The following is a 15,008-nucleotide window of genomic DNA, read 5'->3' as shown; positions in this document are numbered from 1 at the left end:
ATTACACTCCGACAACTTTAATATTAAGGAGAAATAACTGGGTAATGTTGGTTTAATGTTTGCAATAACGTAGACGTATTTATTCCTTTTGTTTTCATGTGGACGGTAAATCGCAAAGTTTCAATGGCAACGTGTTGTTGCAAATACGTAATATTTACGATATGCGGCAGATTGGGAAGAAGAGTCGAATCGTTAAGGGTTCGATGCCGACGAACCATCGTTACGATCGCTGACAATAATGCAACCTGGTTGACGTATTACAATATTTTATTGCTAGTAATTTACTGCGTATTCGTGATTTACATGCGGCAAGAAAAATAACGTGAAAACGCACGGAGAATAGTCTGCGAACGAAAACAACGTACGATTTAAAAAAGCGAGCGGGGATACGCGGATACTCGTACTTGAGCGCGAGTATCGTTCGTGGGAACTATGGGAAAATATGTACGTATTATTAATAAATAAACAAGTCAACGCAATATTTCAGTAATAAAAATTCATAATTCCTCTTCAATTTCAATAAACGTCGCCTAATACATTTGTCCTTCTTTGTACCATAGCATATATACTTCACTTTTTTTTTTCTTTTATTGTTTTCCTTTTTTAACATATGCACAGGATTAAGTCGTGCGCATGTGTGTTGAAACGTTCGTTTATATATGTATATATATACACACATGTATACATCCATCATGTATATGTATATATATATATATATATATATATGCATCTATTATGCACACACGACACACACATACTTTGCGTATCTCTACTAGAATCCCGCCTGTTCTTACTAACATACATACATACGAAACATGCGCATGCGAAATGTCACATGAACACGCGCGTCGATATTATATATACTCTATATGTGTGTAAGTGTAACTGGTAGCATTTTTGCCGCGGCGACACGCGTGCACACATATACCTTTTCGACTGAATAACATGTATACATTATATTCCAATTCAAATCACAAAAACACGGTCTCCTGTACGACAATCGTGAGAATAAAAATAAGTGTCGCGATAGTTGTACTAATTAATATAGTATAATAATAGTAGTAATAGTAGTAGTAATAATAATGGTAATAGTGATAGCAGTAGCAGTGATGATAATAGCACTGTTGGTATATTTCTCTTCCTTTTGCTTTTTATCCATAATAACGGTTCTTTCTTCCTATCTTTTTTAAATCTTCCGAGTCTTATGCATACGTATCGATAATTAATCACCGTAGCCGCTTACCAATAATCACCGTATATACAATGTACATACAAGTATAACATTTGTTGTATGCCGTTTAACAAGATTTACAATTATCTTCTTTTGTCGTTCATTATGTGTATATAAATATATAAATTTACATGAGCATACATAAATTTATATATTTATACTGATCATAGGCGTGTATGCGTTTGTGAATAAAAAGTATTATATTTATGTAATTGAATAACATTCTCTCTACTCTCGATAATCAATATTTAATTAGTTACTTACGTGTGTAAGCGACACGACAAACTACAGCTGCCGAGACTCACGGGGACGAGAATCGAACAGCACGTGTATTAGTCGAGAATTAGTTTGTGTTAATTAATATGCAACTAACGTGTCACGTTTCTTCCCGACAGTAGATTATCGGTCAACTAAAAAAAACTATTAATTTACACAAACTAGATGCATCAGACGACTTATGTCCTTTTATACATTAAGTAAAATAAACATTCTAGCTGAATATCATTAATATATTTAATTAATCTCTACCTAACGTGTTATTTGTTCATATAATCAATATATTAATACAGGGACATACGGTAATGAGGTCCCGAAACAGAAATCATTTTCTATTTGCCTAGTTTCGAAATTCGTTATACACTATTTTACAATTGCCTATATAATTATTTACAATTCTTTTCGCAATAGCGAATCTATCTGTATGTCGCCTAATCCACAGTTTCTTCACTTATAATATGTATATACATTTGTTGTGTATGCAAGAAAAATATTTCTCTGAATGTAATTTAATTGGAATTATACATATCTTTGGATCGTGACCAAAAATAGATTTAAGTAACAACTCGTAGGTGGGGTATTCTCGATTAAGAATGGTCAATCATTGCGTGAATTGTCCACGTGTGCAACCTTAAAAGTCAAATGCGATACGCGCTAACGTAAATAACACGATAAGTCGACATAGTATAACAAACGTTTCTTTCGTTGTGTTCGACAAGTAAAACGTCGCTCAAAAAGTAGAACGCGGCTAAGTATCCTTAAAAAGTACTATAATGAAGATAAACAAGCCTAAAGGAGAGAGCCAGTCGCAAAATATTGAGATTGACCATTCTTATTCTAAATCATAATATTTATCACTTACGACGAAGATTAATATTCTTTCAACATTACTTCGATATGCAAGTGCAAAAGCATTTTTTTCACTTTTTCATTATTTTTTATACTGATCATTCTATACTGATTAAGTTAATAAATTCTTCTATCTATTATCTACTATTGACATAGGCAAATGAAGTTTTCCACCTGATGGCATTTTTTACATTGTTACACGTATTTGTTTGTTTGTTTGTTTGTGTGTGTGTGTGCGTGTGTATGTTTACACGCGCTCGCACGTGTAAGTGTGTAAGATTTATATTTATATTTATATATTAGTTTCATAAAAAAAATTAGGTATATAATTGCAAAAATTCTAAGTACGTCAAAAATACCATCAGGTTGTACTCATTAATTTGTGCTTTATCCATTAGAATGTATAACGAAGAAGTACCTTTTTCAGACCTTTTAGAAGTAACAGCCCTATCACAGTGTGGCTCGGAGATGAAGGCTATTTCTCTCTCCTTATGTGGACCAGACTTTATAAAACAGACTCTATTTGTTTAATTTCCTTCTCGGGTGGTTCTTGTGGAGATGGTGCAGTTTCTACTATTTCAGGAATATCTTCTTCGTTCTCTTCTTCGATATCTTCATCAATTGGAGTCAATGTATCTAATATCACAGGCTGAGTCTGTAATAGAATTATTCTTACTCGTTAATTTACAGTACTCTAAATAATGTTTATTACTTGTTACTATATATCTACCTGCGGCGTTGTGCACCGTTTCATAGCTGGCGCCATGAAACTAGTAACCGTGCTTATAAGGAAGAAAAATCCTGCCATAAAGAATGGGATACTGTAGCTTTGTGTTGCGTCATAAACGGCACCCGCCAAAGGTGAACCAATAATAGCTGCAGCTCCTCTAAATAAGATTAAAAGACCAAATGCATTGGTCAATTTGTCTAGCCCTAAGAGATCTACCAAAATAATCGACGTCAAAGAAATGTATCCAGCTGAAATATTACACAAACATATAATATCGAAGCAAACAATGAGATCCATAATAACATTTATTAATTTCAATACTTACATATAGCTATACCGAAAAGAATGCTCATAATGATATAAGCAGGATAAGAATGGCAGAACGGTATCGCAGCTACAGCAACTGTCGATATAATTAAGCAGATGTTGTTCAACAACAGTGAATCTACTTGTGGAAAATCCGCGATATATCCACAAGCTACACGGCCCAGAGTATTAGTAATTCCAATTATAGATACCAAATATGACGCAAGAGTCTTGTCGATATTCTAAAAACAATTAACATTGAAAAACTGATCATACAACAAACAATATGTAGTAAAAAGAATATCCTACAATCTTTAACTTACATCTAAGACCGCAGCGTCTAATAGATATACAAACGGAACGTATAATCCAGCCATTCCAAATACATTACTGATACCAATTAAAAGAAACACTGGATCCTTTAGTAAAGATAGATCCATCATCGTTGACAAAGCTTCTTTAAACGATTCAGGTAATACCAAACAGGGACATAGAGGTTCTGTAACATTTACTATGGTTTAATAAATGTTTATGAATAGTTATATTTGTATTTTTTTTAATTACTCACGTTGAGGCGCCTTTTCAATGTCGGTATCTTTAACATCTCCACGTACGGATTTTGATAGTGAAAGAACACTTTGACGATAATTTGCAAGTGATTTTTGACTCTGATATTCTGGTAAATTAACCACACTGCCACTGTAAAATATATCCTTCCGCGATAGTGGTCGAATAATTTGTGGTTTCTCTTTTGGTATACTAGATTTGCTGGTAGTAAAAGTAATACTTTCCCCATCCTGTAAAACGTATCATTTATGGTATAACTTAACAGTCTTTTTTTGTAATTAAGTATATTTTTCGAAACTCATGCTAAAACACTTACTACATCTATTTCTGCATTATTATTCCGAGAACCCATAACGCTGCTCGTCGAAAGTCTTAAGTGCAAACTCTTTCTAATATCGCCATTAGAATTCAACGTTGTTCTAGAGTTCTTAATCGCACTAAGACTTGGTTTATATCTCTCGCTAGTGCTAGTTTTACGGATTCGATCGAAAAAGGGTACAGAGCCATTTTTAGGTAAACCTTGTACGTGAGTTGTAAAAGCAGGTTGAGAAGCATTTCTAGGAATTATCGGTTTGAATTCGCTTTCAGACTTTTCTGACATATCTTTTGTATCTTTGGTATCATCGATATTTTTTCTGCTTTTTGATTTAGTGGAAATACTCTTTAAGTCCATACTGCCACTATTACTAGTTGCTCCACTGGAAGAGTGTTCTTGTACTTTCACCTCCGATATAGTGGGCAGGGTTGGCACCGTTGGAACTGGTGTTAAAGGAGTTCCTTTAATATTACAAATAAATGAAGTACATCGTAAAATACGGTGGTGTTCGATCATCGATATAGTTAATTTTAAGACAGATTTTCTTACCAGGCACTAATTGGTCTAAATTGAAACTGGAATGAACACCAGGATCAATGTTAATAGGCATTTTCATTCTTTTCTCCATAGATCCATCAGGCAGTTGTACCATAAAATAAGAACCTCCGATACTTCCACGTTCCATTTGAAATCTTTTTTCTTCCGCCATTCTTTGTAATAATGGTTTAACAGAAGAAGCTTTTGGATATTCTAATGGCCTCATCATCGCACCAAAAACCTATAATTTTCCTGTTGTTGTTATCAAATATACGATCTATGTTCCCAAATGTCTTAGAAAGCTAATAGCTACACTTACAGCACAATTTAAAATAAGACCAGCCAGAATTAAATTTGCTCCTTTCCAATTATATGCTTCTAGTAACATTGTTACAAGAGGTGGAAATGCAAATGTGCCAAATCCTGAACCACATACAGCAATGCCTGTAGCTAGAGATCGTTTAGTTTCAAAATAATAACCTACGCAAACTACTGCTGGTAAATATATTAGACCAAATCCAACTCCTGAAACAGCATAATTATTATAGCATAATCGAAATGTAAATAAGTAAATCAGATTATAATCCAAAATATTATACGCACCTCCCATAACACCATAAGTCATCATAAGCATATTTACACTGGTTGAAAATGTTGAAAGTACAAATGCTGCTGCACCTAAAAAACTTCCTGCCATACATACTGCCCTACATCCATACTTATTTGTTAAAGCACTGACAACAGGTCCTAAAAATAGATTGAATCTTTTTAACCAAGACATTATTACGCTTGAAAGAAAGATGATATTTATAATAAAGAAATTTACCAGCACTGAGGTACATGCCAGATAACAACGAGCCAACCCATGCAGTTTTTCCTTTTCCTTCTCCAAAATATGTAACAAATTCTCCCAGAAAAACGCCAAATGTATAAGCAATACCGTCTACTATCATGTTACACATGAATGACGCAAATACCACCACCCATCCATATCCACCATCAGGTGGAGGTGGTATATCGTGGTATTCGCACAGTGAACCCCCTTCATCTTCTGGAGATGCTTCATCACTAGCTCCATCAGTGGCAGTTAATCTTGTATGCTCTTCTACAGAATATTCACTGTCCGTCTGTAAAATGGTACAACAACATTGATAAATTTGTAACTGATATACATAAAGAGTTAACATTTTCTTATTTTTCTACATTTTCTCAAACATTATTCCAACAAAGTAATTCACCCTTCTTAGAAAATTTGAATGAATATTTGTTTTTAAATCTTGTTACATTGTAACATTGATATTTGTGTTTGCCTTGAGTAAAGTAGTGGCAGTTCACCTTGAATACTGCAAGAAAAGCTTCATTTCATGCCAATGCATAAATACATAGGCAGATTATAGATATTTCTATACATGCCTGATTAACAGATTGTTAAATAAGAATACTTATAGATTTCAGAAAATCATACAGATTCAACTACGATTTTATGACATCAGTTTTACGAGTGTAAATTACTTTCCTCCGTTGAAAATAAAATGAAATTATGAGAATGAAATGAAATAAATCGAAAAGCACGCTACTGCGGAAGATATCTTTTGGAGCGTAATGTGAGAACGCGCGGCCGTATTATAAGATGATCTCATAACGCAAACGTAAGCATAGATATGGCTACTGTGACTTAACCATTCCCTAAGGCTACGTTTATCCAAGGTAAAATAGCATTTCCTTTGAATCTAATAAAGAGGAAGCGATATTGATCACGCGATAAAACGATCATGTTTAACGAAAATTCCTTAAAATAAGGAAATTTTAAGAATACTAGAGAAGAAGATAATACAGATCACATAAATGAGTGTAATTTCATGCTTCCTTAATTCTGCTGTATTCTTCGAGTCATTTTCGACTCAATCGTGACCTTCTACCGTTTCTTCACCTCGAGAAAAATATAAAAAAGTCGTCAATGGTATTTTTAAAACACCTTCTTCAAGATATTTTAAGTCCTTCAACATGAGTGAGATTGGAATATAAGAATTCGAGAATCGCAGCAACGTTATAAGAAGAAATATTTGTAAGGAATTTTTTTATAGAAATGTCGAAGGAACGAAATAGTTCCGTACAATGACCTCGAGTATGTTAAAATTATTAAACGAATTTAAATACAGCGCTAGAGCATAGGACACGCATATCGATAGGCTTAATAGTGACTTAGCTTAGCGGAATGGAAGGTCAACCCAATCAGCTGATCCACTGTCATTAGAATTGGCAAAGTGTGCGCCACCTAACGTCAAGGCAAACGAAGCTCGACGAGATCATTGTTTTCGACCTTGTTTTCGTGGCGGTCGGTGTCACATTCGCAACGGGTGCAAATCGTGCACACAGCCATGCAGTAGGTACATGGCTGTGCTGACAACGTATACATATGCGTGTATGGTGTGCCAACCGTACTCGGTTCGTGTTCGTCAGAACCTTCTGTGCGAAAGTGTAATTTATGTTGATTGTCAAGGCTAAGTCACGTGTCGTCCCCGAACCAAACTGGACAAACAAACGAAGCAATTACGACGAGAAACGATGTAAAACGGAACGAAACGAAACGAAACGAAACGAAACGAGAGTGCCTCGAAACTCGAGGCAAATCAGATCACCCAAGAATGAAGAGATCGAATCACGCAAGAGGCGCGTAAACGTGGTAGCACGCGCTTTACCAAATAGAGACAAATCTTCGAAACGTACCGTACTGATCTTTCGCACGCGACGCGAGCCGTATTGGCTGTACTGCGACTTGTTGAGCGACACGCGCGACATTCTACGATCGCTTTAATGTCACACTTCACTCGTTTCGCCGTTGGCCTCTGCACACTTATGCAAAGTTCTATTTTCGTAGAAGTGCGCGCAGCTGCGCGTTGTATGTTCTTTCTTTCCCGTGACTTTATCCCGTGGCAAGGTTTTACCACGCTGCGTCTCTTACGCGCGACTTTAACACACTCCCCCTGTTAGCGAATAACAGGAGTAGTAGTATCAGTATCACTCGTCAAAATCCGCTGCCATGTCTTTCACACTCACGCGCTCCCGTGTCAACTCTCTATTGTACTGCCATATCGCACGCCTTAGACCAATTAACGGATTGACGGTTATTCAACGGGAAAAAGAGTGCGCAACGGCCCCTTAAAAAAGTACACTTTTTTGCAAAGATTGAGAGTTCACGTTCTATCTTGTCCCTCGTTGCAGCGCACGACAACTGTACACAACGTATATACGCGCGAGGTGACGCGTCTCAGCCAAGCTCAGATCATCAACAAGCTCTAGCCACGAGACATCGGATGCACGCGAACCAAATGACACTGTATACCTCGTAAATACGGCACGCGCAAATTGTCATGACAATTTTGCCGGCAGAAACGACTGGTTTCTACTATTGGACGTATAACTATTGCGTATCACTACGCACTACGATGAATCTATTTATATACAAACACCGTAGTTATAGCCTTTCTTCCTCCAACGTCCACGAACAAAGTAACTTTGTTCTCTACGCGTACAACATTCTTTTTTCTGTCATCGTGAATGGCTTTGACAAATGATCTTTGGTGTAGTGTAAAAATATGTAATGCTGAATGCGACGGAACAGCATGCAATGGTGTGTCAATAATACGACCACTCGATCGTCGATTTGGCGATTACGAACACGCGTGCAGTGCAAATGCACTGTTCTGTTTACCACTGTTCTGTTCTAGGCGAAATCGCGATGCACCAATGACTAAACAGCACAAGTCTCCGTTGAAAATTTAAGTACCCGCCGGACAAAAGAGCTGCTTACGGCAACGAAAGAACACGGACCTCTCGTTGAAGCGGTAAGCGGTACTGATCGGTTGTGCGCGAAAAGTTAACCTATAAATGCGAAGCGTCTCACACGCGTCCCCTCCCTATCTCACAATTACGTGGCGCGACAACCAGACGACACTCGAATTTGCATCGTTCATGATTCTAAAAGAAGCCTTGAATTTTCACACGTACGCAGTTTTCACCTATCGCGATTTGTTTTAATTAAAGCAAAATACCTAATTTACATATTCTGCACTATAGGAAATACGCTTTATACAAGGCGCAACGGTTCGATACAAAATCCGCCTAAAGGAGAAAAAATCAATACGAGAACGGTTATAGTATTTAAAACGACCAAATTACATACTAAATTATAAACTTTCTCCTTGTTTTTCTCCATGTTGCAAATAACCGTACGAGCAGTTGATGCAATCTTGAACGATATAGAATTAAGGAAAGATGTTATATTTGAAGAGGACAAAGAAAAAACAGACAATAAAATGGCAGAGAATCGGTTTAAAAATTTCAACGGCCGTTTCCATATAGCTATAGCATGGTCAAGTGTATTTGATATAAGATGATTTGTATCCTAACGAAAGTGTTACATAAATGAAAGCTATAAAGCATTAACAAGCTGTGATCATGATGTAAACAGTACGAATCTATTGTTTCATTTATTTTTATGCCTATAACAGTTTTTCGTAGAATTGTCGTAAAAAAAGGACATTCAAAATATTTGTAGTATAAAACATTTCAAACTGAACTGAAACAAATTTAAAATTTTTTCTAGCTAAGAAATTGCTCTAACCACGCATCTTTGTAATCGACAAAAAAACTCGTCAAGTATTGCATTCCATTCACAAAGTCGAGATATGCTTGGTCGACAAAGGAGCACAAAAATAAGCGGCTCTGTGACACTGCGCTCCACGCGAGGCCAAAAACCTTTTCGTTGTTCATATCCGTCCAACGAGGCAATGTTTGTATCAAGGGCTACTTGATGCATTATTGGAGGAATTGCAACTCCGACTAACCAACACGTTGCAGCTCAATGTCACTCAGCTCTGCGCGGATGATTCACATTTGGCATAATAATGGAGAGATCGACATGTTATTTCCTCTAACGTGCAACTACAGCAGCAGCTTTTGAACTTACGTTTAATGTTTCGACATATTGTTCCACGCTAGCCATTAGTCCGTATTTAATCTTGTAAGCCACGCGCTGTAGTAGCTTTTTTCAATATCAGGGGTAGAGGGACAAGCCTACCTTGTCACCCGAGGTTTATGCAATTTTTAGAGTTAGTTGTTTCGAGACGTTACCTCACTAAACAAATATTTGCTGGCAACGATCTCGTACTTTAGGAAGAAAGTGACAGTTCCCGATGCGGTGTTATTATCTGGTGGCTTCGAGAAATCATGTTCATGGTCGAGCGGCTGAATACAGTAGTGTCGCGTTAACTGGTCAGAATTTTGCTGGCCATTGTTATCCCTGGCCAATTCTTCGAACTGATTTCGTAGTGCGACTCTCTGGACTCTCTTGCACAATAATTTACAAACTAATAATATTAATTAGTAATATTAATGAATCAGTAATTTTCAAATTGTAAATTTTGTGTGTGTGTGTGTGTGCGCGTGCGTGCGTGTGCGTGTGTGTACACTCCTTATTTATATTATTAAACTAAATGTGTAAGAGTTTATTTGGTTTACAAGGAAGTATTACCAAGGTCTTTGGAATTTTATTTAAAGTAGTACACTATGTGAAAAATTACTTAAACAGTCTGATTCTCTCGAATTCTATCTTTTCTTTGTTCCAAACATCTGTTCGAAAATATCTCGCACTCAACAAGGAAGAGAGATACTCGAGATTTTGTAAAAATATACCTCCCTCAATAACTGGACAGATAAGGTCCCAACCCGTGGCCAGTTAGCGAGGCACTACTGTAGCCATACGGGAAACATCGTACATCGTAAAGTGACCATCATATCGTAGCGTGACGCGCGCACTAATAATCTAAGTTGATGCTTACACTGCATGAAATTAATCTTGCACGCAAAGGAGGTTACCAATATATATATATATCATATGTCGTGTTATCAAGATTATCGACAATGTACATGAAATCTCGATTAATCGATTGCCATTTAACGATGGCCGTCTCCACGAAAATCACCAAACAATCGAATTACAGCGAACACAAATGAGAGAGCTGGCGAAAGGAGGCGGGGCGATGAGGCAGGAGGGCACTAAGTAAACATTCTGAAGATGATCTCGAGTCGATGTATAACAGTGGTGGAAACACTCGAAGAATCAGCACCGATAAAAGGGATAGGTAGATGGGAGGAGAATGGTACCACTGGTATATAACGTCGATCACGCGAGAGTTACTGCTGCAACATGCTACATTCCACTGGGTGTTCTGTGTGCTCGTCTCTACGCACGAGTACATTTATGAATTAATTAGATAATAACCAACGACAATTAGTGTTGAAGGCACGATACATGAAAACACCATCTGCTTCTGATCTCCGCTGAAAAATTAGCAGGCAGAAGCAACGGCACGATACCGTTTTATAAAATACAGTCAATTCGTAGTATTTGACGAAATAATAGCGATGAAAGAATTCTATTTACTGAAACAAAATATGTATTATACGAATGATTCGTCAGCCGACGAGTACTATCGTAATTTCTTTGTTTCAACCTAAAATAAGGTTGAGCTCGAAATAATTACGAATCAATCGATTTGAACAACAACGATCGCGCATCTTTCTTTCGAACTTCCAACTATAAAGCTTTCGAAGACGTCACGAAACGTGCAGAAACGCAGATAACATCAATGATTTAAAATAATCACGAGAACATCTGGTCCTCGTCTTCTCGGAAATGTTAACGGCAGCAGTAGCTTAAAATGACTCAGAAACCATAAATGAGAGCTACATCATGATATTTTCTCGATTTGCAACAGGCCATTGTTTACGACGATGCTAGCCCCTTCTTCGTTGTCTCAGTTTGCTTAGGACCGCGAGATACCAGGCGTCGCGATAAACGCATGAACATAATAATCGAGAAAGGAAGAGCATGTTCCCTTTGCTGAATGAATCACATCGTCTGACAAGAGTATACGCTTTAAATTATCATAACCTCACCGGATTGATATTTTTTCTCCTTTTATCCGCGCGTATTTATTATGTCGCGATAAGCTGTTCGGAAAATTTATTGAAAAGATTAGAACGTTGTAGAACTGCTGAACAGCAGTTTTTACGAATTCGAAGAGACGTCGATATCATTGATATTACAAACGATGCAATCCAACCTAATCGTACTTAATCGCCTATTTCTTCCGTCTATGATTATGAAAATTAACTGTCACGATCATGTTCATCGATCTTTTTAATCACTCTTAGCAAATTAATAATAAAGCCCAAGTGTGAGAAATTCGTTTATCAATTATTGAGAGCAATTTATTCGCGTCGATTACAGTGACTCACGAAAGTATTTACTCGCTTATCATAGAGAACATTTATGAATATATTATACGTGTTATACAAGAGGTTTTGAAACTTCATCGACAATGAGATGAGACATAGCATACGGTAAGATATTGTATTTGGTACAATATGAATACTGTTGAAAATGGCTTCATTAAATAATCAACTATTCAAATATTTTCGTAACCTTTGTGACGTGTACGTTCAGAATAAATATCTTATAACTTGTATATATGTATATTTAGTCATGACTTATGATAATGCTAATGAAGTTTCAAAATGTTTTGTCATATAATAATATACGTATTATATTCGTAAAAGATTTTAGTAATATGTGTTGAAATATATTCGTGAGTCGGAGTATGTTCATTTAAACAAGAGGGCCTTCGATAGAAGCAATCAGATTCATGGACACGTTTTCCTACTTACGACCTAACGCTCTTGGGCCGAATAGCCCAAGGATAAGGGAAATACTCGACATCGATACAGTACGATAACGAATTCAACAAACACTCAAAAGATAAGATGTTCGCACGTAATAAAATACATCTTAATCCATGGCTCGACACCAATCCATTGTAAACTGGCACGTGATATGGTCTATGTCTGCAAAAAAAGTAATAACATCCACAGACTACACCCAAACGTAGAATCTCGTACGCGAAATCTGTCTCTGTAATGTTACCGGCAATATATCGATGGGCCATTTGTAAATGTGTATTACCGGTGTCTTAGATAGGTAGAAGTGAACACTTTCACTTATGTGCATCGTGATTGACTCGATCGGGTCGTATATTTCGTCACTTGAATTTAAATCCGCCATAATCCGTGGTAATCACGATCAACGATATTTATCGAAAATCTAACACCCCGTGAGACTTGCCAATTAACGATTTGTATACACGCGAGGAAGAGAACACGTTCACCACCGTCTGTCGCCGCTGTTCCGCTATTTATTTAAATTGAATTTCGCGTTAAACCAACAAAACAATCGATTAGTATTGCTTCGACCTTCCCTAAGTTAGGCCACGTGCTGGCATACCATGGTATACCGTTTACATTGAAATTCGGTAGTTTCGATTCAAGGACAAGAAAGTTACGATTACCGTTTACACCGAACGCCATCGATGCATCGTAAGCATAATCGAACTTCGATTAGATATATCTGTTTATCTCGATGTGAAATTTTAACGACAATAAGGCGACGTCTACAATTACGATTGACAAAATACGATACAAATAACGAAGACGATAAAATGAACATTTTTGCAGACAATCATTTCGTTAAAAGACGAATCAATCTTACATACCTTATTCTTAGGCGACATCACGAGATGCTGGCAGCAATGTCCTATTTAAATGAAGATGAATACACCCCCGTCGTGAATGAGAAAGCGAGTGAGAAAGAGAAAGGGAAAGAGAGATGGCAGGTCTTACGCCACCTGAGTGGACAGCGTCCAGCTGCGGTATGGGAAACAAGCGATATGAAAATGCGCGCTGCTCAACCACCGGCTGACTTATCGCATCGCAGTCGTCAAGTCTGTCCGATTCCCCACTCTATGAAATATCCATCTCACTCCATTTTGTTTGTCAACTGTTCTCCGTGTATACTATCACTCGATTTGTCGGATGCTCTCTCTTTGTTTCTACAATTTATTCCTCCATACGCTTATCCTTTTCTCATTCTCTTTGTTGCACTCGAAACCAACCATCTTCCTTCCGCTACTAGATTTGCACACATCTCGCGATACGAATACAGAACGCGCTGCTGCTGCTACTGATCTATCGATATGTATAAAATCCTGGCTATGTGTACGCCCCGATATTGCAAATATGCTCAAGATATCATGGTTAGATGAACATCTCCCATATAGTGGCCACGATATTACAGACTATCAAAACGATGTAATATCAGTGCGATTTAACTATGCGAATAACGCTATAATAGAAGGATAATAGAAGGATAAAAGATCAGCGGAAAGGTTTAAATCTCTTTTACCGCAAAATTTTCGTGGAATTCGTTACGATCAAGCGGAGGTTATTTTCTAAATTAAACAGTTCCGTGTGTTTCGTCACGAAAGGAGTTCTAGCGCAGATGCGCGAATACGTCTCTGTTTTATGACGAAAATAGAGTAGCAAATCGTAGCGTTCGGCTCACCCATTTCACGTGTTTTAAACACCGCTTCGGTTCCTTCGAGCTTTTTCTACGATGATTTTTCCACTGCTTTACTATACGGATATGAGTTGAATCATGACATAAAGACTAACGAATTAGGAAACAAGCACGTGAAAAGAAGGACGATAGATAAGAAGATGAAAGAGACTTACGACGTTATTGGCCATAGGCTTCGCCTTGATCTGCAGGCCATCATCGTCACCGATCTGCTCCCCGATCTGTTCGCGGCTGCTGGCGGGGCCCATCTCGGCGCCGCGGCGCCCACCCTAAAGTTAGTTGTCACTATCTTCAACGAAATTGAAACAATCACAGCTTCGCGATCCCGTGTCCCCGTGTACGAGGAACGAGATCAGAGCTATTACCAGCCGGATGACACCTCCTTCGGGCGGTCCGGTGCGCCCCCTTTCGAATTATGAGCTCTCCATTGGTGTTGCATGAACAATCCTGGAAGTCGTAGCTGCTCGGTGACAGCTTCTTCCGGACGATCACCGCGACCTTCTTTTTCTTCTTCCTCCCTCTGAGTTTCTCTTGTCCTCAGTCCATCGGTGTTCTAACGCACAATTATACTCTGAAGAGATGAGAAACGGATCTTGCTCTTGTCGAAGGGAACGGTCGTCGAAGGATAATAGGTTATTTCTTCGGAGTGCGGTTAAACGACGGTCATACGTCACCGATCGTTTCTTTTTCCGGTGTTCCTCGTTACGACCAATTTGGCGAA

The 15,008-nt window shown here is 37.7% G+C and overlaps 1 protein-coding gene and 1 long non-coding RNA gene across 8 annotated transcripts; one reads left to right on the top strand and one right to left on the bottom strand.

Moving 5' to 3' along the window:
• Nucleotides 1–51: 51 nt before the first annotated feature.
• Nucleotides 52–14,575, bottom strand: LOC117153964 (monocarboxylate transporter 9). 7 transcript variants are annotated; one of them, XM_033328525.2, is made up of 11 exons: nucleotides 14,443–14,575; nucleotides 5,639–5,939; nucleotides 5,416–5,559; nucleotides 5,132–5,337; nucleotides 4,825–5,053; nucleotides 4,276–4,736; nucleotides 3,961–4,189; nucleotides 3,716–3,891; nucleotides 3,412–3,634; nucleotides 3,087–3,334; nucleotides 52–3,011 (listed from the first exon to the last, which is right to left on the bottom strand). In XM_033328525.2, exons 1-11 carry the CDS (start codon nucleotides 14,533–14,535, stop codon nucleotides 2,862–2,864), a joined length of 2,460 nt encoding a protein of 819 aa, XP_033184416.1. In that variant the 5' UTR covers nucleotides 14,536–14,575; the 3' UTR covers nucleotides 52–2,861. The 7 variants fall into 7 exon arrangements, with proteins under 7 accessions (XP_033184416.1, XP_076480292.1, XP_033184447.1 ...); XM_076624177.1 differs by having other exon boundaries at nucleotides 4,276–4,718; XM_033328556.2 differs by lacking the exon at nucleotides 14,443–14,575 and adding an exon at nucleotides 13,425–13,588.
• On the top strand, nucleotides 8,571–9,289 carry LOC117154116 (uncharacterized). Its single transcript, XR_004463713.2, has 2 exons — nucleotides 8,571–8,657; nucleotides 8,890–9,289. It is a non-coding gene; the product is annotated as an uncharacterized LOC117154116 (long non-coding RNA).
• Nucleotides 14,576–15,008: the final 433 nt, after the last annotated feature.

The sequence above is a fragment of the Bombus vancouverensis genome, chromosome 14, assembly GCF_051014615.1.
Source record: "Bombus vancouverensis nearcticus chromosome 14, iyBomVanc1_principal, whole genome shotgun sequence".
In the NCBI taxonomy this organism is placed as follows: Eukaryota; Metazoa; Arthropoda; class Insecta; order Hymenoptera; family Apidae; genus Bombus; species Bombus vancouverensis.
Note: the sequence above shows the minus strand (reverse complement) of the source record. Positions and strands in the feature narration are given on the sequence as shown.

What these genes read in the sequence shown, in the direction of transcription:
- LOC117153964 (XM_033328525.2), bottom strand. Translation starts at nt 14,535, where the DNA reads ATGGGCCCCGCCAGCAGCCGCGAACAGATCGGGGAGCAGATCGGTGAC. An exon ending in AGCCTATGGCCAATAACGTC is followed by an intron (nt 5,940 to 14,442) that starts GTAAGTCTCTTT and finishes ACCATTTTACAG; the next exon opens with ACGGACAGTGAATATTCTGT. An exon ending in TAGACGCTGCGGTCTTAGAT is followed by an intron (nt 3,635 to 3,715) that starts GTAAGTTAAAGA and finishes AATTGTTTTTAG; the next exon opens with AATATCGACAAGACTCTTGC.